Genomic DNA, 22,922 nt, shown 5'->3' on the forward strand with positions numbered 1-22,922 from the left:
ATTCATTTATTTAGTTTTAATTTAAAACTAACACACAGATTTGATTTAAATGTAGTTATGATTAAAATATAAAAATACAAATGGCAGTGGATATTGAAAATATGAATATAAAGCAGACCTGAAGCGTTCACTTCTAAAGTTTAGTTCAGTTTACTTAAAAATGTGGTTTATGTAGACACTGAAAAGAAATGGATCAGAATACAGGGCGGCACGGTGGTGTAGTTCGTAGAGCTGTTGCCTCTCAGTGAGAAGGTTACCGGATCGGGCGGGGGCTTTCTGGGTGGAGTTTGCATGTTCTCTCTGTGCGTGCATGGGTTTTCTCCAGGTACTTCGGTTTCCGCACAGTCCAAAAACATGCATGTTAGACTGATTGGTAACTTTAAATTGTCTCTAGGTGTGAGTGAGAGAGTAGTCGTTTGTCTCGTTTGTCTCTATGTGTCCCTGTGATGGACTGGAGACCTGTCCAGGATGTCCCCTGCCTCTCACACAGTAACTGCTGGATATGAGAACCAGCGACCCCAGTGACACAAAAAGGTAGAAGCAGGTAAAGATACTGATGGATGGATCAGAATACCAACTTCTTCTACACTGGTATCTTTAGAAGCCAAATTAACATCTGCTTTGTGCTTGTTTGTCTATTAAACTGACTATAACAGAGGTATTTAGATGTTATTGTGATATGGTTTAGGATAAAAGATTTCAGACGCGCATGTGGCGACAATCACTCACACATCCACTTAAAAAAAAAAATTAAATTAAAATGTAAAAGTCTTTGCCAACTTCAAACAACAATTTAACTCAGACATCAAGATTTTTTGACCCTACAACTTATGGAAAAACATTTATCTTTTCACATTCAGATGTTTACATTTTATTTTTGTAAATGATGAACTCAATATAAAAAAAATAATTTACAGTAATATTTGTACCACTGTACCAAACCATTTTCTCCTACTTCTGCTTTTCTTGTTTTTATTTGTAATAGTTATTCGCAATGTTACTGTTGATTTTTTTTGACATTTAAATTTGGTAAATCAGGTGTGAGTGAGAAAATTAATCGTTGTTCGTCTCGTTTGTCTTTATGTGTCCCTGTGATGGACTGGAGAGCTGTCCAGGATGTCCCTCACCTCTCACACAGTGACTGCTGGACATGGGAACCAGTGACCCCCATGACCCAAAAAGGGTAAAGATAATAGATGTACAAAATAATTATTAATTAAAACTTATTCCGGTCTCAAGACTTTTTAATTTTTTTTTTGTTCCTTGTGTCGGAACAGAAAGGGGGAGAAAGCTTCAGCTTTTCTGCTCCAACCTCATGGAACAGTTTGCAATCAAAGCTTAAACTTAGAACACCAGTAAAATCCCATTATGTTCAAGTTGCAGAAGTGCAATTGTTTTAATTGAGTAATTTATTTAATTGTAAGTCTATGTTTATTGTGACTATGTGTTGTAACTGAGTGTTTTTTATTTTTTTTTACTGCGTGTTTTTCCCCCCTCTCATGTATGCTGCCAGTCTAAGCCAGGTCTCTCTTGTAAAAGAGATATTTTGCTCTCAATGGAACAAACCTGGCTAAATAAAGGTTATTACTATTATAAAACAAATTTAATGACCCCCCAAGTGGCCCGCAGACTGGTAGTTGATGATTATGAATAATTCACACATGACACCTTCACGTTCATGTACCGGTACATGAAAAAGTCCATCCTATCAGTGGGAGTCCACCATCTAGCTGTAACTGAAATCATAAACACATGAAGAAAAATGTAAAATAAAATAAAAAATCAATCACATCATAATTTGATTTAAACCTGACATTTTAAGAGAGAAAAAAATAGTTACTGTTGTCTATGAATTTACAGGAAGGCCACAATTCCCAGTTTTTATTTCGGGTCCATGAACGCATCGTGTATTTTCAAGAGATACGGTCAAATTCTCAGTTTTATTGTAAACATGATTGATGAAATGTAAAGACTTAGAACTCAGAAAACTAACTTAACTTCTGACCTCAATATTTTTAGGGTAAGATATCATCACTTGTATCTAATAAAGTTGAGATATGTGCCAAATGTATCGTATTTGAGAAGCTACAGTTCCTTGTAAGTAGGTCAGGTCAACGAAAACAGCACTGCAAGCTAGCAAAGATAGCTACCGAAGCTAACCTTTTTTTTGCTCCTGAACCACCTGCTGCAGAAATAGCCACATTACGTCACTAACCTGAGCAACAGGTAAACTAACTGCAGATAATTCGCAGGTAGGGATGTGGAAAAGCTGAGGTGATGTGACGTGACTGAGAATTACCTGTGTGGACCCTTGACACCGTGTTTCCGGAGGCTCAAGTTGGTTTAACTTTTGTTGAGTTGTAGATTAAAAAAAAGTGTGTCAGCCTCCCTTTAATAGACTAACCAAAGTATAAAATACTTTTACACACTTAGAAATTTGGGTGAGCTGTGTACTTCAAAAGACAACGAGGAAGGCCAAAGAGAAGACATACAGGTGCTGGTCATAAAATTAGAATATCATGAAAAAAGTTTATTTATTTCAGTAATTCCATTCAAAAAGTGAAACTTGTACAGTATATTATATTCATTTAGTTACACACAGACTGATATATTTCAAATGTTTATTTATTTTAATGTTGATGATTGTAACTGACAACTAATGAAAACCCCAAATTCAGTATCTCAGAAAATTAGAAAATTATGAAAAGGTTCAATACTGAATACACCTGGTGCCACAGTCTAATCAGCTAATTACCTCAAAACGCCTGCAAAGGCCTTTAAATGGTCTCAGTCTAGTTCTGTGGGCTACACTATCATGGGGAAGACTGCTGACTTGACAGTTGTCCAAAAGATGACCATTGACATCTTGCACAAGGAGGGCAAGACACAAAAAGTCATTGCTAAAGAGGCTGGCTGTTCACAGAGCTCTGTGTCCAAGCACATTAATAGAGAGGCGAAGGGAAGGAAACAATATGGTAGAAAATAAGTGTACAAGCAATAGGGATAACTGCACCCTGGAGAGGATTGTGAAACAACCCATTCCAAAATGTGGGGGAGATTCACAAAGAGTGGACTGCAGCTGGAGTCGGTGCTTCAAGAACCACCACGCACAGACGTATGCAAGACGTGTTTCTGCTGTCACATTCCTTGTGTCAAGCCACTCTTGAACAAGAGAAAGTGTCAGAAGCGTCTCGCCTGGGACTGCTGCAGAGTGATCCAAAGTTATGTTCTCTGATGAAGGTAAATTCTGCATTTCTTTTGGAAATCAAGGTCCCACAGTCTGGAGGAAGAGAGGAGAGGCACAGAATCCACGTTGCTTGAGGTTCAATGTCAAGTTTCCACAGTCGATGGTTTGGAGTGCCATGTCATCTGCTGGTGTTGGTCCACTATGTTTTCTGAGGTCCAAGGTCAATGCGACCGTCTACCAGGAAGTTTTAGAGACTTCATGCTTCCTGCTGCTGACCAACTTTATGGAGATGCAGATTTCTTTTTCCAACAGGACTTGGCACCTGCACACAGTCCCAAAACTACCAGTATCTGAGCATGCATCAGGATACCAGTATCTGGTTTAAGGACCATGTTATACCTGTTGTAATTGGCCAGCAAACATGCCTGACCTTTACCTCATAGAAAATCTATGGGGTATGGTGAAGAGGAAGATGTGATACACCAGACCCAACAATTCAGAAGAGCTGAAGACCACTATCAGAGCAACCTGGGCTCTCATAACACCTGAGCAGAGCCACAGACTGATCGACTCCATGCCACGCCACATTACTGCAGTAATCCAGACAAAAGGAGCCCCAACTAAATATTGAGTGCTGTATATACTTATACTTTTCATATTCATACTTTTCAGTTATACATTTCTATTGGTCTTAAGTAATGTTCTAATTTTCTGAGATAGTGAATTTGGGGTTTTCATTAGTTGTCAGTTATAATCATCAACATTAAAAGAAATAAACATTTGAAATATATCAGTCTGTGTGTAATGAATGAATATAATATACACGTTTCACTTTTTGAACGGAATTACTGAAATAAATCAACTTTTTCATGATATTCTAATTCTATGACCAGCACCTGTGTGGATGCAGTTAAGGAGGGCATGGAGGTAGTTGGAGCTGGACAGAGGATGCAGAGGACAGAGTGAGATGGAGGAAGATGACTCGCTGTGGTGACCCCTGAAGAGGGAAAAGCTGGAAGAAGAAGAAGATGTACTTCACAATATCATTGTTATTGCTGCTGAGCTTGTTTGTTCCTATTGCATGTTCTTGGCTTCCTGACCATGGGACCAGCTGTGCTGTGGCTTGGATGAGCTCCAGTGTGCGTGTGCAGAGTAACCAAGCAAGATTTTGGATTGTTTGAGTTGGGTGAGATCTGGGCTGGGGGGCCACCTGTCACAGGGGCTTGCCCTGAGCAGATACCCAAACTTGCCTTTTAACTGGAAGCCAAGTTGTGGCTCTTTCATGTGGGCCTGATCTCCTTAAGACGTCAGCAAATATTGAACAAGACTCTGCCCAGACTCAAACACATCTGTTGTCATGTAGCCTCCACTGTTCGGCACAGACAGGGAGACAGAGGGAACAACAGTGGGTCTGTTGCATTAGCTCCTGTGTGGACACAGAGCTATAGTTTATACTTTACAAACACCAATGCTCAGTTTTGAGGAGCTTAGGCTAACTGTGTTCCTCTGTAAACAAATATGGGGCTGTGTGAAACTTAGTGCTAGATCTCTTCTGACATTTCATATGCCTCAGTCATGTCGCAGAATCAATCAGAAGTATTGTGGGATTGTTTTGGACAGTTGTGTTGTAGAATTAGGCTAGATTATAGCATTAAGTGTATTTTCAAACATTTGGACCTATACGAGAACTCGGAGAGAAGTGTACTGTATACAAGTCTAAAAGCAGACAAATTGCCTCAGAAATGCAAATAAACCATCAAATATACAAATCAACAACAAACAGTCTAACAAAACAGTCTGCTGTACTGTGAGCAAACATCTCACTGTTCCAGGGTCTGTTTAGGCTCTCTCTGCACTGTCGTAATTTACACAATATTTGCAGTCAGATATTTTCTGATCTCGCATAACTGGAGTCATATGTAGCTCCGTCCACCGTGGACAGATTGGGAAGGACTCAGCTGTTACCAGTGGCATTCTCATCGTCACTGAAACTCAACTTGTGTGACCGGTACGGCTAGTTTCACCTTGTTTCTCCTCCTCCACCAATCGCTTGTTGTCTTCTCTAAAACACATCCTCTTTTTCGTCATAGTTCCAAATGGTTGTGGTGTTAGGAAAATTTCTCTTTAGACTAGTTGGCAACTAAATTATTGTGAAGTTCTGGCTTTTTTCAGCTGAGACTTCGATCAGGTAATTTAAAGATTTTGTTGGCTTTTTTTGTCTTATTCAACTATGATGTGTTGTCATTTTTTAGCAGATGGTGTTTGAGATTTGGTTTGAACGTTCAGAAATGTTTAGATCTTTATGTCTGGGTGGTGGGTTGTTTACAGGAAGAAGTTTAGTTTGTTTTTCATACCTGGGTAAAATACATTCATTGGTGTGGTAGTGAAAACAAAGTCCTCGCAGTCAACAACAATACGTTTTGTATTCCTTTTACACAGTGAAAGTCTTGAAAAGTCTGTTGATCGACTAAATCCCCTCTTCCTTTTGCTGAGAAACTATGTACTTAAATTATAATCCTTGCTGTACTTTGAATTAAAGTATAATCTAATGTGTAAAACCAGAAATCAAATCTGGAGCACAACAGGAAAATCTGATTTAAGCTTTTCTATTGGTTTTCCAAAGTTCTGTGTAAGTCTTGGCACTGCTACTTATAATTGTAGATGCTAAAATTAAGTATACTTTACATTTTGATCTCTTTTTTAAATAATGCTGGGCTGGTAACTTTACACGGGTAGAAAAACTTTTTTTTTTTTCACTGTTGTTTTCTCTTTTAACAGGTATCGCTCAAGATGGATTCTAAAAAGAAGAACTTTTTGGAGAATTTACGTTTTAAAACGAAGCTACTCCACCTTAAGAAGCCACGTAAGAACAAGCCGCTTGCTAAGCAGGGGAGGCATATAGCTAATCGGCGCAGTGTTTCGGTACCGGACCTAACATTTGTCCCAGGTGAAGCAGAGTCGCCAGTAAGCCCTTTCCAGTCCACTGCTTGTGATGCCATCTACTTTCGTGCCCCTCACGGTCTGAGTGATACCGATTCTGTTGCCAGCAGCTCCACGTCCGATGGATCCTTTTTAGCGAACAAACTCTGTGAACCTTTCACAGAAGTCACCTACAGAGTTCCTCAGATTAATGACTCTGCCACACAGGCGAACCGACTGAGCGTGCCAGTCGGGAATATTTATGAGGAAATAAATAATGCGAAAAATTCAAGCCCAGGAAACAAAGTAACCTTCGTGGAGGAAGGCCTGTATGTACATATGGATACAAAAAACAACAAAAAGGCTCAGAGATTTTCATTCCCAGAAACAGGATATGAGGACGACTCAAAATCGGAGCGAGGGAGTCTGTTTGGTGATGAACCTCCAGCAGACAGACGGGTCTCAGACACTGTCAGTGACTTCCTGATCCGAGCAAACTCGCTGGGGAATGAGAAACGCCCTCACATAGATAAAAGCACCATGTTGACTGAGCCAAAAAAGACGTCAGCTGAGAAAGGACCAGTACAAACAATCAGCGAAAATTTCTCTGCAGAGATGATGTCTCTGTTAGATAATTCTTTTGAGACTTCAGATGCTTTATCGGCCTCTGCAATCGGCACTTCCATGGAGGAACAGGCCAGCACGCCTTGGATGTTAGAAGTGGACGAGGAAGAGCTGGAACAAGAGTCGTCATCCTCGCTGATGAGAGACTTCTGCATGGATGAGGGACTAGAACTGGAGGAGTCTCTGGAAGAGGTTAGTCTAACTATAAATCAACTCTCAAATGTCTTTAAATCCCCTCTAATATAGTGATATTTTGCTTTCAATGAGACAGATTTTCTTGTAATGTCAAAGTGTTTTGGATCAAAAGTTGTCCAAGCTTTCTGAAAGTCTTTCCAAGTTTTTCTGTTCAGTTAATGTGCATGATCATAATGACATATGGTGCATTGTGTCCCTATACTATGAGGAAAGTGGAAACTAAAAGAAGAGTGTCAGACTTAAGAAAACTATCTGTATTAGATGAACAGAATTGGAAAGTCTAGTTGTTAGAAAACAGAACAAAATACCTGACACAGGACGTAAGAGATGCACCATCCTTCATTTGCTCATCTACTGAGTGACAAGGTTTCAGTTCATTGCTCTTTGGTAATAGCACTATTAGCATAAGAATGCCATTTTATGTTTGATAAACTGTGTTTTTGGTATTTATCATAGTCAACCATTGAACTGGGGGCAAACTGTGTTCTTGTGACAAACTGCTTGTAATACAATGTCATTAGCTATTTTAAATTGTTCCTTTGTTAAGTTGTCTGAGTATGTTGTCACACTGGTTCATCTATGTTTGAATGGTTCAATGATCAGAGGTAAGTAGCCCTAACAAGCTACCACCAGCGACAACATAAAACTACACTGAAAATGGTCAGGTTCTGGACAGATGAGTGAAAAAGTAGTAAAAGTAAAATAAACAAAAGAAAGAAAGGTCTGCAGAAAGCCTGAAGACCTGTTGGTTCAGACCTTTTAAAACATTTACGGAGAGTCTGGCTGCAAATTATGAAAGTAGAGGGGTAGAGTGCTGTACATACTGTGAACGTGGAACAGAAAATTATAGCACAGTTTCACATCAGGGATTTCTTTTAACAGCAATTCAGAAATCAGAGACCTTGTAACCGTTCAATTTCTTAAAAGAATACATAGATAAGTGTACTATTTCTACTAACAGTTTGATTAACATGAGATTATAAAGAGCATATTTTAAATAAATACAATAAGCATAGTAAAATAAGGAACATTTTTATTGTTTTATGGAAAAACACTGTACACATTTACCCAAATGGTTTCTTTTCCCTGTTAAAATAATGTTTGATTTGCATCATTGTTTTAGATTTTTAGGAATTAAATGTTATTACATAGTTGCTTTCACAGATGGTCAGTTCATTTGCACCACTTTATTTACTAAACACAATGTTCGTAGGCTTGTGTTCACTGCAGTGACCCCCATAGATCGGACTCAGTGGTGTCCTGTTTATCTCCATCTCTAGATTTGTGTTGGGAACTGTGCAGGAACCAGTTAAGAACCCGTGTTACAAGTCAGTTGCACAATGTGAAGTGAAATGCTTTACAAAATGAACACACAGCTTGATCAATCTGCCTTTATGGCAGCACATTTACACGTGGTGTCCTAAAAAAGATTATTTAAAGTGATAAAATGTAAACAGAATGAAAGTAACAAGCAGCCATTTTCAAATGAAAATCACTTAATTTTTATGTTTGAGGAAAGTTCACATCCAAACATGCCATCCTATTTTGTTCTGTACTGTTCACATGATGTTTAATACAAAAAAAAAAGTTACAATATTTGTTCTTGTAGAATTCTGCTGAAGCGTGTGAAGGTGAAAATTCTGCAGAAGCCTGTGAGGGCGACGATCTCGACGAAAACGACGTAGAGCCAATAGATTGCTCTGTGAGTATTTACTCGCTGAACTCATCTGAGCAGCTGATGTTAAACCATGTGTAAATGTGAACGGGTTCTCCACAGGACGTTTTGTCAGCAAGCTCAGGCCTGGGCGCTCCAATCCCCAACCCGCTTCAGAGGTACCTCCTCATCATTAACCTGAAGGAGGGAAGGAACCTGGTCATCAGAGACAAGCGCTCTGGTAGGTTAGCAACACACAGATCACCTGCTAAACACCTGTTCCACTTTAACTGGTGTCTAATTTAGACTCCAACTTAATTCATCTTTGAGCTGTTTTCTTGACCATCGGCTGATTTAAACACCCACAGCTGAAGCAGTACAGAGCGGTGTTGTTGCATTTGTAGACTAAAGGAATGTAGATTGTTGTCCATATCTGATGGGTGAGCCCTTGATGAAATGCTGCATGTGAACACAGCGTGTTGATTTAGTCAGCTCCTTGTAATTTTGAGCTATAAGACAAAAGAGTTGCATATTAGGCATGTGCTAATGTGTGCCACAAGCAAACTGGGTGTGCACTGGAAATGCTTTAATTCTGTTTTGCTGCAAGGGTGACGTCTCTTGTTAAACAATGCACACAAAAAAAACATTTAGAAAAGTATGCGGTTGAACCCGTGTGACAAACAGATAGCCTGGGATAAAATTACAATTCTTTTTCAAAAACATACACTCCACACACAAAACTAATTATTCCAATAAACATTTTTTAATAGATGTTACAGCGAAAGAAATGTAATTTACTTCACCAAATTGTTACGCTTTTTGTAATTACAGTAAGATATTTTTATTGAACTATTTAGTTTGTCTTTTTCGTCCTCGATCTGTGCAGGATTATTTAAGGTCAGAGTCACATTTTGTCACCCTGAAAATATATATTTAAAGTTCATATTCTGGGAACCAATAGTATATTTGAATTCAGTCATTTGAAACAATTCATTATAAAAGTACATTTTAATGTATTTTACAAGCACATTCATGAAACTAGTTGATGTTTTGAAAAGTGGTTTTAATTTTAGAATATTATTTCATGAGTAAGAAAGACGGAAAAACTTTTTTCTATTTTTTATGCACTATTTTTCAGCACCAGACTGAAAATCTATAGTTTGCTTTGAGATAGCAGCGCCCTCTGATGGCAAAAAAAAATGAAATGACAACATAATGAGATCAATTTCTTTCATTCATTCAACCTTTATTTATACAGGTTAATCCCACTGAGTCTCGAGGAGAGAGATCTGAATAATAATAATAATAATGCTTATGTGGTCTCAAGCATAATTTGTTCATTCAACCTTTATTTATACAGGCTAGTCTCATTGAGCCACGAGGACTCGTTTACAAGAGGAACCTGTTACAGACAAAACATATAAAGTACAACAATAACAATAAAGTACAGTAAAAATGCAATTACAAGTCACATCACTAATTCAAACCAGCCAAAACAGACAACACGCTGCAACATGGACGCTTATTTTGGCCTGTGCTTGTGATTAAGTAAAAAAACAAGCTCAGATGTGTTTTTAGAACAACAATAGAAATAATTTCTAGATGCAGTCACAGCTTCATCAGTAATATTTGTAAGTAAAACCCTCGAGACCAGTCATTACCTTATCGTAAATCTTGTACCTTGAGAATCTCTTCAAGGTTTGGAAATATTCTGTTTTTCGTCCCATCAGGTGAAAAGGGACCCTTTGAGCTCGGTGCCCTCTGCTAGTTGAGACCTTACACTTTCTGACAGGATGGCACATTGATGATGCAGTGCCCACACACACGCCCCCTGTCCCTCCACTGTTTGCCCAACAATCAGCACTATGCCAAAGGCCCACCAATGGCACACACTGTCATTACATATTCTGAAAGGACCCACACCACCAGCCCCCCGCTCCTTAGGGTTTTTGTTCTCTCTTTTTTCCCCCCCATTAATTTCCATCGTCACCATTCTCACTCATGCCAGAGCTTTTTCTCCTTGCTAGCTGCCACATTCTCCTCCTGTCAAGTTGCCTGGAGGTTTCCCTGTCACAGGCTGGCAGGGTGGAGCTGCTGTGGGTCCTGCCTTCCTTTTGCGAGATGTTCATTTGGAGTGGGGAGCTGACAGGCCTGACAGCCCATCCCCACAGGGCCTTTGTCATGTGATTCAAGCCTCCCCGCAGGCTCTCTCAAGCACCCTTTATTCCTCCTATACAAATGAAGGCATGGGGGCTGGCTTCCATTTTTTTGGCCAATCTGCGTGCAATTGCAGAAACAAAGAAGTCCGATACCCCCACCCCGCTCACAGACAGACTTTCTTAACAGGCTTGGGAGATTAACACTGGTTGCTTCTAGATTTTGGCTTCTGGCTGCCTCACACTGGCTGGCGAGTGTTTCCACTCTGACAATTAAGCAGCTACTTTCCTGTTTATGCCATGTGTGGGGTGCGCACGCCCTACCCACATACAACAGTATCTCGCACAATCATCATGGGGGGAGGGTGTGCATTCATATGTCTTCATACCCTCAGTATGTTTTAGATTGTAAAGTAATGTCTCACTTGATGCATTAAAAGTGTTCACCACCACATGTCCTCAAATCAAACATACATTGTTTTTACTGGTAATATGATAACCGTTTGTCCTTATCTTGATTTGCTTGTTTTTATTTGTGTTATTTCAGGTACAAGTGATCCATATGTTAAATTCAAACTAGAAGGAAAACAATTCTATAAAAGCAAAACGGTTCACAAAAACTTGAATCCTCGATGGAACGAGTCTTTTTCTCATCCTCTTCGAGACAGAGACCACATTGTAGAAGTTCGGGTAGGCCTTCTTTGTTTAAATATATTATAACATTAAAGTCTCTCAGTTCAGTTCGAAAAATCATTTTTACTTGAGATGTTTGTTTTAACATTGCAGGTCTACGATAAAAATCTCACCTCTGACGACTTTATGGGTTCAAGTACTATATCTTTGAGAAACCTGGAGTTGCAGAAGTGAGTCCTTGATATACATTTTTTTAAAGTGTTTAAGGGGAAAAGTTATCTTAAAGATGTCCTCATGAGGTTTTTTTTTTTGTTTTTGTCTTTCCACAGAACCCAAGAGTTGGAGTTGCATCTCAGTGATCCGAAAGGAAAAGAAAATGATTTGGGAGTTATACTTGTTGACATCCGCCTCGTGTTTAGGGACGCCACGGTCAAAAGAGCCCCTGTATGAATTTCTCTGCTTTAAAAAACAAAAAATATATATTTGTTGATAACATTTTTAATCCTTTTGCACTAATGAATGCCTTCTCTTTTTATTATATAGCGATTTCGTGCAAAAAGGAATAAGGTAAGACTTGTTTTTCAGCCTAAGATTACCACATTGTGTACAGAATTAAATTTTCTATTCAACTTTTTCATTTAAGTGCTTATGTTTAGCTTATGTACAACACTAGGGGGCAGTAGCTCACTGTGGAATGGAGGAACAAAGACCACAAGCGATATCTGGATTTGCTTTTGTGTATAATCTTGTTTTCAGTGCAGTCTATAATATGCTCTGTGGATTTGTAGTTAATCTTTTTTGTAAATTATATATTTTTTTCGTCTTCTGTTACAAAAATATATAAAATGATATCCTAAGAATTTAAATCAAAGTAAAAAAATTGGCTGAACTTGTCAACAAATCCATAAGCTAAATATTAAAGATGTTGTGTTTAGCTGTAAACAAAGTTCTGTTTTTCCTCACGTGGTTTTCAATATATTACCGCCGTAATTAGATTCAGAGTGAAATTGGAGGGTTGCTGTTTGGGACTCACATTGCAGCGAGTGGGTTTATGTTCACACCTATACTGTCACTACATCTGCCACTGTTCAGTCTCTTGATGGTCCAGTAGGCAATCTCAATTTGAAATTAGATGACAAAGAAATGGATGCCATTTTCATACACATCGTAGGTTATACGCTACAGATGGTTAAAGATACTCAAAGGGAGGCAGAGATGTGTGGTGGGACCGTGCACAATGCTTTGCCGCCTAAATCAGAGTGCTAATTTAACAACGTAACAATGCAATTTTTTTCCCCACTCTCATTTCATTCTGGACTGACGGGCAGTATCTTATTGCATTTAACACCTATCCTGGAAGAGCTTAATACTCAGCTCTTACAGCTCCGCTCCCCCTCCATCAGAACATCGTTTTCTCCCTCTGCGATGCCACCACAGAGACCGGGAATGGCAAGTGCCTAAGTAAAACTACTGTGTGATAGTGTTTCAAACAGGAGGGGGCGTATGGGAGAAGCAGAATGTATTGGGTGGGGGCTTGCTTGTTCGAGGCACATTGCCAATGTGGGATGCCTAAGATCGGCAAGGCTGATAATTCCCAGGCATGGCGAGCAATAACCCAGATGTTAGAATGTAATATCACAGCTGTGGATGGACAGTGCTGAGGTGCCAGCCAAATGGACCTGGGTCTGAGCTCATCATGCTTGTCCCCATGCTGTCCCACCATATGGAAGCAATCGCACAGCCCTTTTAGGACCAGGAATAGATTCTCTTTAGGGGCCACTTACAGTTAAGTGGAATTGTTTTATTGGCCGCTGAGATAGAATTGTGTCCAAGATAAACACTTGGGATGACTTGGCTGAGGCCTGCTTTATATCGCTCCCCTACTCCCTCTGTTCCTCTTCTTTTGAAGGGGCTGATATTTATAGGGCTGTGCCTGTGGTATTCCATGTTAATTCAGGTCCCTGAGATATGCTTTGATCCCCTCCGGATTGGGTGGCAATGTGGGTTGTGACCCCGTAGTGATGAGGAGGAGCCGGAGTAGCAGGGGAGTTGCAGCAAGGCTGTTTGAAGCGGCGTCGCCGGGGCAGCCGAAGGAGCGAGGCAATCAAAGAGGCTAGAGCAGATTACGCTCCTGCTCTTTAATTACAGTCAGCTCTACACAACCTCTGTGCTGTTTGTTTTTACAGCCCTGGCCTATCACCGCACGGCCTCATGGGAACTCGAAACATGGAAACGTATCAAGGCCTCTCTGCCTCATCACTACCATCGTGGCACACGGCAGGATAAATGGATTACTTGCAGGGCTGGCCTTTATTTCCTAGGTGTTTTGAAAACAAATTACTTTGGTTAGTTTTATAGCTCACTTTAGTTGGAAAAATATTGTTCTTCTGGTCAAATAAAAAGTGGATGAATCAGCCAACATGCAGTAAACTCTGATGCCGGCCATACATACTGCATGTATGCATAATTTGCTGATGAGAGAGCTGTGCGGTCTGCATCATTACTCACTGCTGCCTGCTGTCTCCGGTGCAGTATGCCAAGTGTCCTGCCTCCCCACACTCAGTCTGGAAGCCAGTGATGAGTGGGACTGTCACAGCCAGGGACATCTGGCTGCTCGCTGACGTTCCTCTCTTCCTCTTTTTTCCAGGAGCCTCCACGGTGTGCCTCACTTGTCAGTAGAGATGTGCTAATGTGCTCCAATAGAGATGCTCCTCTATAGTGTAAACCTTTGTCCCACTTTCGTGCGATATGTGAACATGATGATGTGTCAGGCAGGTGAAAGGAGGGGAAAGTGCAATGCTTTCATGTGAGGAGTTAAAAGAAAGGAAGATGGGTGGGCAAAGGGACTAAAAGAAGTCATAACTGTCTGTGTGTATCTTTGCCCTGCAGCAGAACCTAAACTCTGCCCCACGCGTAGCTGAAACACCAAAGAACCAGATGAAGAACCAGATGTGGACAGGCGTGCTTCATATCACTTTAGTGGAGGGACAGGACCTGCCGCAGTACGGCCAGGGTGACATTTACGTCCGCTTTCGCCTCGGTGATCAAAAGTACAAGAGCAAGGTTGGACTGACGTTTTATTTTTTATTTTTTTAATTTAAGATTATTTCCTTCCTACTTGATTTTCCCTAATGCCTCTCAGTCTTATAATTGCCTGAGCTTTATGGTTTAACTTTCTTCTTGCTCTTATCCTTTTACTTCGCAGCTTTTCTCCTCCCAGCAGGTGTCTGCCAGTGACTCACCTCCACCTTGGCTCACTGGGCCATGGCAGAGGCAGCTCATTAGACTGGGCAAGGCTGCCACTCACTTCTCAGTGTGCCGCGAGTGCTGGGCTTCATTTCCTTCATTTACATACCCAGCATGCCCTGTTCATCTACCTGTATTTGTTGCCCCCCCCTCCCCCGATGATTCCACGGTGCACTTGTCTCGTGTTGTCGTGTCATTTCTTTGTAAACCACTCCGCTTTCCTCTCTGCTTGTTTGTTTGTTGAACAAAGCTGATTCTAATTGGAAGCTGTCAGTGTTTACAATCCCAGAGTGGCAACTGAGGTGTACCCGTACAGGCACACACAAACAGATACACGCACACCTCACTTTTTGCTCCCGTGCTTCTTTTCCTTGGGCATAACAAAGACTTAATCCACATGTCAAGGAGGAGGCACTCCTTCTGATAATACATTAAACCTGACATTGTGTCAAAGTGTATATAAGTGTGTTTCCATGTTACAGTGGGAGCTGAAGCTGTGGTTTTGTTACTCTTTCAGAACCTTTGCATTCAGGCGAATCCCCAGTGGAGAGAGCAGTTTGACTTCAGTCAATTTGAAGATAACCAGGAGCCTCTGCAGGTGGAGGTGTTCTCAAAGAGAGGGCGAAAAGGAGAAGAATCATGGGGAATGTGTGTATTTCCTGCGTGTTAATTTTGCTCATTGGTTTGTCCACAGAGACTGTCAGGTCTAATCTTTCAATGTTCTTTTGGTGTCTCAGGTGTGAGGTTGACGTATCAAGGCTTCCTTTAAATGAAAGGCAGCTATACACACATGTGTTGGACCCAGGAAAAGGCAAACTGGTGTTCCTGGTCACCCAGAGACCTTGCTGGGGAGTCTCCATCACAGACGCTGACAAACCTACGTTGGGAATTCAAGAGGAGAGAGACGCAGTCATGGAAAAATTTGTAAGAGCATATATATTTATGGAGAAATTAAACGTTTATCATTTTGTTAATCTTAAGATGGCTTATATTCTAAATATGTGAATTTGAATACATTTTGACCTGCTTCAATATTTACGTAAAAACTTTTGCAGACGATTTTTTTCCTTTCAGAATCTAAGAAACTCTCACAAGTGTTTACAAGAAGTTGGCATCCTTCAGGTCAGCGTTCTGAAAGCAAATGATCTTCCAGCCACAGACATCAATGGTAAAAAGCCATTTGCTTTTACATTTGCTCTGCTCATGTTAATGGCCTCTTCTTTACATTAAACAATAAAACATCTTTTATCTTTCACAGGAAAAAGCAATCCCTTCTGTGTTATCCAGCTTGGGAACTGTAAACTTCAAACCCACTCAGTGAGCAGGACTGTCAACCCAGAGTGGAACAAAACATTTACATTGTAAGAAGACCTCTCGAAACAAATCTCATTAGATAAACTTTGTATTGCATATTTGAAAGTAAGGAAGTATGTGTTTTATTTCTTTAAAGACCAATTAAGGACATTAATGAAGTGGTAGAGCTGACTGTCCTGGATGAAAATGGAGACAGAGCCCCAAATGTTTTGGGGAAAGTGGCTATCCCTTTATTGACTGTAAGTTTGTTAAATTCACTTGGTGTCTAATTATTGATGCCACAGTTACTAACTATAAATACATTTGAAAATGCAATTAAACATGATCTGTGTTTTAAAATCTTAAAGGTTCAGAATGGCCAGCAGGTATGTCTGTTTTTGAAGAAAGAAGACTTGAGTAGAACTTCTAAAGGAACCATCACGCTGGTGCTGGATGTTGTCTATAACAAAGTATGGATCACATCGAATGCGCTCAAGTGCTTCCTGATGAATGTAGCATTTTGTTGTATGCATTGTCAACTAAAAGAGTAAAGAACTGCAAAACTTACCTTAGGTCTGTCGCGATAAACAATAAATCAATTAATCGCATGATAATTGAAAATTACCTACCTTATTTTCATTTATCGGCTTTATCGTTTCTTTGTGTCTCTCTCTTTCAGCTGAAGACACTGGATCACAAAGGCTCAACTTCGGTGCTCTTCACTGAACCTTTTTCTTTTTTCTCTTTTCTTTGAAATCCAGTTTAACCGTCCAAAATCGCGTTTTTGGATCGTTAAAAGCAGCTAAGCTAAGAAGCTAAGCTAACAGGCTGACCTCGGGAAAAAACTCCGTCTTGTCAAAGCTCCAAAATTCACGGTTGAAACTCGTGCCTTCGTGTAAAAAGTTGTTTTTCCTCTGCAAAAAGAAGCTGAGAACTTGTTTACTGATTTTTTTATTAAAAGCTTTGTGTGAAAAATGAGAGAGACAGCCCATGTCACGTCAAGGGGCCTCCCTCCCATTTTTCTTAAAGAGACACGATGCTCGCTCCCTCACTATCCATCCTTCGGTTGTTTTATACACCAGTTTTATACTGCCATCTGGTGGTCATAAAATGGTACTAGACACAAAAATTAACCAATATTTCTTCTTAAATTGGACAATAATGACTAATTATTGTCAAATTTCAAACAATATCATCGCAATAATTTCTGAGACAATTAATCGCCCAGCAAAATTTGTTATTGTGACAGGCCTAACTTATCTTTTGTTCTCTATCCCAGATCAGAGCTGGTTTCAGAACTTTTCAACCAAAGGAGACCAAGTTAATTGAGGAAAACCTGAAGTTCAACAAAAAGGTGATCTCAGCCAAAACAATTTTTTAGTAACTTAACCGATTAAAAAATAGGCCATATTCCAAGTAATTTATTTAACTGCCTTTAACCTCATGGACAGCAGTTACACATTATAAAGCTGATTTATCTTTACTGCAAAGTGATAAACATTATTTCCATTATCAAATAATACAAACCTGTGCTTTCTTTTAATTGTTTTCCGCCAGGTTCTAGCCAGGAATATATATCGGGTTCGAAAAATCAGCACAGCAGTGTTGTACACGTTACAGTACATTAAAAGCTGTTTTCAGTGGGAGAGCACGCAACGGAGTCTAATAGCCTTTCTGGTAAGTCATTGCCACACGTTAATGAACTCTCTTTAAGCCTTGAGGCGAACAAGTTTTGCCCCGTTTCACTGCAACTTCGACTTAACTCTTTCTCTTTTTGTGTGAATGAGATGTTAAGGCAAATCTACGCTTTAGCCGTTTTCCCTCTTCTAGTCTTTTTCCCATGAAAAACAATGGCTGCCTTCTGTTTTTTTTTCTATCCCCCTGCGCATGTGATGGACGTGATTCATCCTTTGAATCAAACCCCACTTGGCTTTCCTTCAGTTCTGATGACATTAGAGTATATTCGAAAGGGTGGGGTTTTGGCGTTTGTACATCTGACTTCTTAGCAAAGCCTTCTAACCCAGGGGATGGTGTAAGGAGGATCACAGTGTGAGCTTCCTTTGTTGAAGTAGTGACAGTCAGCCTCTGAGATTTGAACCTTGTTTAAATGGCTCTGTTTAGCTGTTTTAATGAGGGTATGTGATCTTAGGTCCTAAGCTTAAATAATCTTAAAGCATCTAGTGAATCTCCCACAGCACAGCCCATGTAATGTCATGATTAAGAGTGCACAATTGCCATAAAAACCCTGGCAGCGCTGTGTCAGGGTGAGGAAGCGGTCACAGACAGGGTGTGTGAAAAACTCTCCTTTCATGGCCTTTCTTCTGTCTGCTCTGTCTCAGGATGACATGCAATTCATACCTGGTGTATTCTATAAGCCCTTCTCACTGATACTGAGGTGCAAATCCCCTCAGGTGATGGCCAGGCTCAGTGTATCACAGTCTTTAGAAGAGCACAGCATACAGACAGACAGGCGGACACACAGACAGGAAGACGGAGAACAATGCCGGCAATTGTATAAGGATAAAGTGGGAGGCAGGCTACTATCTGGGAAAGAAAGTTGGAGCAGCAAAAGAAGATGGCTCAGTGAGAGTGGGGGCAGATAGCGAGAGACTTGTGAGGCGGGAGTGCAGGATAGGCAGGTCTGACAGGTGACAGGTCAGCAGGATGGGGCCATCTTCTTCCACCTATAATTAGATCCTCCGCAGGCGACGTGTGCTCACAATAAAACACTGATCTTTCATTTCCACTTCTACTCCACCTGCCGTTTAGAAGTATAGCACACAAATAGACATGCTAGAATAAAGGGAAAATACTTGCTTATGCTATTTCCAAGACAGCAACCACTCATTTGTTTGTTTGAAACAACAACCCCAGCACACCAGTTGAAATGCTCAAAAGCAGCGAGTTAGAGAGAAGTCTGAGTACAGCTCTGTCTGTGAAGAGGAGCGCTTCATACAGTCCACGTGTCGAAGGTGATTGTTGAGAAGTGCACAGAGTAGAGCAGACACTGATATTCATCAACCACTCTTCTGAAGACTAAAAGTTCATTGAGTGAAAAGTTCTTTTTTGTGGTCAATGTTTTTAGCATATACTCAACAAGTAATAAGCGTCGATAAAACATGCAAATCACATGTAAATATTATAGCAGAACGTACATTGCTGTCTAAGAGTCAGCGAGGGCACAAAACAAGGTCTTGGCTGACTGTTGTTACAAGCCGAGTGCCATGCTACTTTCCACACTTATGCCCCTGCCCACTCCAAGGGCGTCCACCGTACAGTCGCTTCTCCTCCTCCAAGTCATCATTTCCAATTAGGTTAGTGTTTGGAGCTGTCTAAAGCAGCATGCCACCGTGTGCTCTAATGAAAGCAGCTCCCACTCCTATCTTTATATCTTTAGGCAGTGGTAATAAGGTAACTGATTCAGACATTGACAGATGGCCTCTGCTTGCCTCTCAGATGTGCATAATTATACCACTAGTGTCTGCTCTTTTCCACAGCGGCAGGCAGAGCGGGCTTTCTCCGAGTCGGAAACACTGCAGTGGTGGGTCTAGCTTTAATATACATTACAATACATTATTTATCACGCAGGCTGGCCAATCCCTACCCTTTTACACTGTATATACATCCTGTAATGCATTACCACTGCTGTGATTTTTTCTTTTTTTCCCTGCGACTGTGGGATGCTCACGTAGTGCTTTACCAGGAATACTCAGCCATTATTTCACTCAGTCCCACAGGCCGATTTGTTGACCTCCTCACAGCATGAACTGCACATTTCTTTCCAGTTTATGCAATTTCTTCTATGCAATATGAAGTGGTTGTTAGGGTGTAAGTTATTCAAATTTTCCATGAGGGATCTCCACTGTGGTTTATGTTAAGTGGAGGTTTTATATTTAAATATCAAGATGATTCTCCCCCCATGAGAGGCAAAAATCATAAAGCTGCACTTTTTTTTTTTTTGATGCCATGACCGGCATAAACAGCAAGTTCCTGTTTTGGAACGGAAAGATTTATGGTACTGGCTTTCTGTTTATGAGTTTAAGAGGTCACTCTTTTTGATTGTTCAAGCTCGCAGTCTGCTCTGTGTAAAGTTCAGTTTTCCACTCGTATTTAAAATAGCATCTTTAATTAGAAAATGTAATAAATATAAATAAATTTAAACAGAATTCTGGCAAATTCCTCATGAACACTATCAGTAAATGCAAACGAGATATTTAGACTTTTTCTTCCCCCCCGTCGTCTTGTTTATGCTGCGGTAATGAGCTGAAGATCTCTGCTTTTCAAGAGTTTGACAACAGCGTGTTTACTTCTCTTCGAGAGAGAAAAATGTGACAGCTAAACTTTTCATAAAATAATCTCCTTTAGATGTGCTTTTCACTAAGACCGAGCGAGATAAATGCACTATACATCAGCAGCGACTGCAGAGGGGTCACCCAGAGTTCTTTGCTGCGTGCAGGCTTGTCGCCTGTAGATGGTGGTGCAGCACTGCTAGAAGCACGAGCTGAAAGGATCAGCTCAGTTACTACTTCTAACAGGAGCCATTTGTGGAAACAACTTTGAGTGAAATCCTCCATTATGCGCATTACAAGAGACACATGTTTCTTTACCTCGCTAAAAGAAAAGACGTAAAGCTAAACGGAGTTAGCATTAGCCAGACAAATTAATCACTTTGAGAAAATAGGAACCGTTTTGATTTAGATGAAATGGAAGTAAAAAAGGGGGATAATTTACACTTAAAAGCAGATTTTGAGATTTGCTGCCATTAGACCACTTTAAGTATTTAGGCAGAATTAAAATTTTAACATATCGGGTACCTCATCTGTCAGGATTTAGACAAGAAAGAAATCTGCACAGGTATCTTTTTGACACTGCCAGGTAGCAACTGGTTTAGACATCGTTTGACAGCTTGTGAAATGCTGATCGCCTCACATCACACACTGTAAAGATGGCCTTTGATGAATGTTTGATGCGGTGCTGCTGTAAACACACTTGGCAGCTGCGGCGGGTGCTGATAGACTCATCGTCTCCCCAGATGAGGGCAGGACTGGGTCAGATCTGGCTCCAGAGGTCTCGGGAGACCACCTGAGCAGAGCCGCAGCAAGTCAGGGCCATTACCCAGAACACCGAGATCAAGGCCGAAATCAGAGTTGTCATAATTGTTCTTGCTAACACTGTCCCTGAAAATGAGATGCCTTTTGTAAGCCTCGGTTCTTTCTGTGCTTTACTGCAATGCAGTATGGCCGAGCATTTGTGAGAACAGCAAGAAGACTGTGAGCATGTGAGTTGTCTCCTTTCTGCGTTGCATCTGTTTTCTTTCTGTTTGGAAAAACTTGGGGGCCTTAAAGGAGTTGGTATCTGCCGTCTCTTGGGGGTTGCGCTCTCCATTGCATCGGCTGTGGGAGTTCTCACAAAGAGTGCAGTGGGACTGCGTTTTATTGAGAGAGAGAAATGATGGCGATATGCTTGTGTTTAGTTTCTTTTGGTTGTTGTTGTTTTTTAGCCTGAGATCTGTTAATTATTGAAGTCTAGTCTGTGACGATGTACAAAATGCATCACAACTTTCCTCGATTTAAAACTTGTTATTTAGCTGCCTTCAGGTGGAAGCTGAGGCTGGCCACATGCAGAACATTGAAACTCAGTAACTTATTGGTGTAATTAATAACCTGATAATATTGAGTTTATCATGGCAGTTTCATTGTCCCGTGCCTAATTTGTTTTGAAAGGTTTATCGTTAATATTTACTATACTAAAACAAACAAAAAAATGTGGTTAAACATGAGTAAAGATGTTGATCTGTGCATGTGTTGCATTTTATTTTGTATTCGGTGCGTTGTTTTTGTGAGACACACAATGGCTCGCCACCTTCCCGCTCACAGAGGACACCTCTCTCCATGCAGCTGAAGTAGCGACCTGTCCGCTCACGTGTGACTGTTTTCAAGGCCGGTCTTGGCCCTGACGCAGTAACGTGTGTGAGCTGAGCTGACAGAGGGGGAGTCCTTTCCACCACCACCGCCGCTACGCTCCCCACCTCCTCAGGGGGAAAAGGCTCGCATGGCAGATCTGTCACCCAGGAGGTCGCTCAGTGTTAACGCTCCCGACACGGATTAAACACTAGTGGCCAGTGCCGGAGAGCGGGGTCAGTGTAGCCACCACTGACAGGCATCACAGAGCCCCTGCTGACTGCCCTGCTCCAGCCTTGCGCTGGCTCCTCTCATGTGTCCGATAGGCAGGGAGCCTGTGAGCACATGCTAATGCTTTGTCCTCCCTCATGCTTCAGTAGAAAATAAAAATTGTATTACAATGAACTGCGCTGTAGAAATTTGTATTTGCTCATATTGTTTACAACATTAAAGAACACTAATTTGACAGGAAATCTAATATTTATATTTAATTTAACCATGATTTCATTGCAACTTGTATTTTTATTGTTCAAAATAAAAAATAAAAAAACAGTTGTAGACAAAAACTAGAACAAGTTATTAAATATTTTTAACTCAAGTACTGTTGCTAAATCAAGTGGTTTCAACTCACTGTGGCTCTCTGTATCGAAGGCAGCATTTCTTTTACTTGCTCTTTTTCTCTCCGTGTGCACGTGTGTGTGTGTGTGTGTGTGTGTGTGTGTGCGTCTCTTCCCAGTTGATAAGACTTGAGCTGAGCGTATGTGAAATATTTATTCAGCGTTAGCTCAGAGCACTGTGGCTGCCCACACACTCTACCTGCCCTGGAGAGAAATCTTATCTGTGCTTCCTCTGACTCCGACACCCCCTGAAAGCCTGTCCCCACACTGGCCCGAGCTCAACACAAATTACATGTCTCATTGCTCTGCATTTACAGCTACTTTTCAAGCCTGCCACTGCTGTCCCCAGCATCAACCCTCTCCTCCAGACTCAGTTTCAGCTCGAATGATAAAGCACCTTCATGAGTTAAGCCTCTACTCATGCCTCTTAAAAATTAGTTTATATATATATTATATATATATATATATATATATATATATATATATATATATATATAT

General features: G+C 40.7%; 1 protein-coding gene across 1 annotated transcript in view; it reads left to right on the top strand.

The window, feature by feature from the left end:
* The first annotated feature begins 5,968 nt into the window (after nucleotides 1-5,968).
* The window catches only part of mctp2a (multiple C2 domains, transmembrane 2a), a 31,921-nt gene continuing 14,967 nt past the window's right edge, over nucleotides 5,969-22,922 (top strand). The window contains exons 1-16 of the mRNA XM_037682878.1: nucleotides 5,969-6,922; nucleotides 8,535-8,627; nucleotides 8,703-8,820; nucleotides 11,283-11,425; nucleotides 11,522-11,598; nucleotides 11,698-11,812; nucleotides 11,912-11,935; nucleotides 14,258-14,431; nucleotides 15,132-15,262; nucleotides 15,352-15,538; nucleotides 15,689-15,782; nucleotides 15,873-15,975; nucleotides 16,065-16,167; nucleotides 16,276-16,377; nucleotides 17,187-17,261; nucleotides 17,465-17,584. Coding sequence (XP_037538806.1) covers nucleotides 5,978-6,922; nucleotides 8,535-8,627; nucleotides 8,703-8,820; nucleotides 11,283-11,425; nucleotides 11,522-11,598; nucleotides 11,698-11,812; nucleotides 11,912-11,935; nucleotides 14,258-14,431; nucleotides 15,132-15,262; nucleotides 15,352-15,538; nucleotides 15,689-15,782; nucleotides 15,873-15,975; nucleotides 16,065-16,167; nucleotides 16,276-16,377; nucleotides 17,187-17,261; nucleotides 17,465-17,584 — 2,604 coding nt within the window. The 5' untranslated portion in view covers nucleotides 5,969-5,977. The remainder of the gene's footprint in view (nucleotides 6,923-8,534; nucleotides 8,628-8,702; nucleotides 8,821-11,282; nucleotides 11,426-11,521; nucleotides 11,599-11,697; nucleotides 11,813-11,911; nucleotides 11,936-14,257; nucleotides 14,432-15,131; nucleotides 15,263-15,351; nucleotides 15,539-15,688; nucleotides 15,783-15,872; nucleotides 15,976-16,064; nucleotides 16,168-16,275; nucleotides 16,378-17,186; nucleotides 17,262-17,464; nucleotides 17,585-22,922) is intronic.

Source organism: Nematolebias whitei, chromosome 10 (genome assembly GCF_014905685.2).
Source record: "Nematolebias whitei isolate Nwh7 chromosome 10, NemWhi1, whole genome shotgun sequence".
Lineage (NCBI taxonomy): Eukaryota > Metazoa > Chordata > Actinopteri > Cyprinodontiformes > Rivulidae > Nematolebias > Nematolebias whitei.